Source organism: Palaemon carinicauda, unplaced genomic scaffold (assembly GCF_036898095.1).
Source record: "Palaemon carinicauda isolate YSFRI2023 unplaced genomic scaffold, ASM3689809v2 scaffold879, whole genome shotgun sequence".
Taxonomy (NCBI): domain Eukaryota; kingdom Metazoa; phylum Arthropoda; class Malacostraca; order Decapoda; family Palaemonidae; genus Palaemon; species Palaemon carinicauda.
In genome coordinates, this window is record NW_027172180.1 from 68,415 (window position 1) to 70,000 (window position 1,586).

Sequence of the window (1,586 nt, forward strand, 5' to 3'; positions counted from 1 at the left end):
CAACTGACAAGTTGCCTTCAGGTGGATTTTTGTCTAGCGGAAGCTCAGAACAATCCGTTCTCGGACCAACTGTTCAATGGCAGAGAAATCTTCTCCTAGTAAGCTGGAGACTGTGAATTGAGAATGAACCTGGGGGTCTCCACTCAGCTTTTTCTTAACCCCTGTCAACCCTTTGCACCATGAATAGTGAACCAAATGAAAACTCATACCACATCGCCCGTCGCGTGGGTCACCAAGGGGCGCGTTGTTCAGTGGGTGACCAGGCTGACAATGATTAGCATGCAACTGGAACAACAAGAAAACACCTTCAATTGAGAAAGAAAATCCGTACTGGAACATGGAATGTTAGGAAACTCAAAGAAAAAGGCAAATTAAACACTGTTTGCAACAAAATGAATAACTATGGCCTCCAAATTCTAGGATTATCTGAAACTAACTGGAACGGACTCGGTAGCTTCAAAACAGATGGAAATCATCATGTCATCTTTTCTGATAAAGAAGATGGATACAGCCATGGAGTTGCTGTAATCCTAGGAAAAGAAGCATCTAAAGCTCTAATTGGCTACAGGCCAATCAGCGACCGAATTCTAAAATTAAGAATCCAAGCAAAACCACATAATATCACTATTGTTCAATGCTATGCCCCAACTATCACAGCGAATGAGGACGAAATAAATAGCTTCTATGACAGCCTCAAAGAAACTATAGACTCCATACCAAATCGTGATTTGCAGGTAATTATGGGAGATATGAATGACAAAGTAGGCAAGAACTCGACGCCTAACAAAACTTGTGGCCGCTTTGGACTAGGAGAGCAAAACGAACGTGGAGAGAGACTCATAGAATTTTGCAGTGCCAACAACATGCTGATTACAAACACAATGTTTAAACACCATCTTCGCCATCTCTACACTTGGACGTCTCCAGACATGAAAACCCGCAACCAAATTGACTATATCATCTTGAACCAAAAATGGAAAAGTTTTGTAAAAAAAATTAAAACTAGACTGGAGCAGACTGTAATAGCGACCACCAATTCCTGGCTGCCGAGATCAAACTACAACTTAAGAAATTGACACAACCACCTCAACCAATTCGCTTTGACTACAAAACCCTTGATAACAATTATTCTGTCAAAATTTTAAATACCTTTGAGGCTCTTTTACAATGTGAAGACGCAAAAACACCAAACGAACTGTGGAACGAAGGAAAGCACATCTTTGTAAAAGTTGCAGAAGAAACCATTACCAAGAAAACCAACAAAAGGAATCAATGGATATCAGAAGAAACCATAAAAGAAGTTGAGCTTAGAAGGCAACTCAAAGCAAAAGGGGTCAATGATCCTGTTGAGGAAACAATTTACAGACAACAGAATCCTAAATTCAACGGATGATGCGGAAAAACAAGGAAAACTTCATACAAGAACAATGCCAAAGGATTGAAGTAAATTCCATTAACAACTCTACCAAAGAAATGTACAATGGTGTGGAAAACCTCACCAAGAAATTCAAACCATCTGTTGACACCATCAAAGATGAAGATGACCTAATCCTTTGTGACAGAGAGGAAGTCAAAGACAGATGGAA

General features: G+C 39.9%; 1 protein-coding gene across 1 annotated transcript; it reads left to right on the forward strand.

The window, feature by feature from the left end:
• Positions 1–392: 392 nt before the first annotated feature.
• LOC137637593 (craniofacial development protein 2-like) lies at positions 393–734 on the forward strand (the record flags this gene model as incomplete). The annotated part of the gene is made up of 1 exon (XM_068369743.1): positions 393–734. A coding segment is annotated over exon 1 (342 nt), but the record flags the coding sequence as incomplete, so codon positions are not given.
• Between the last annotated feature and the right edge of the window lie 852 nt (positions 735–1,586).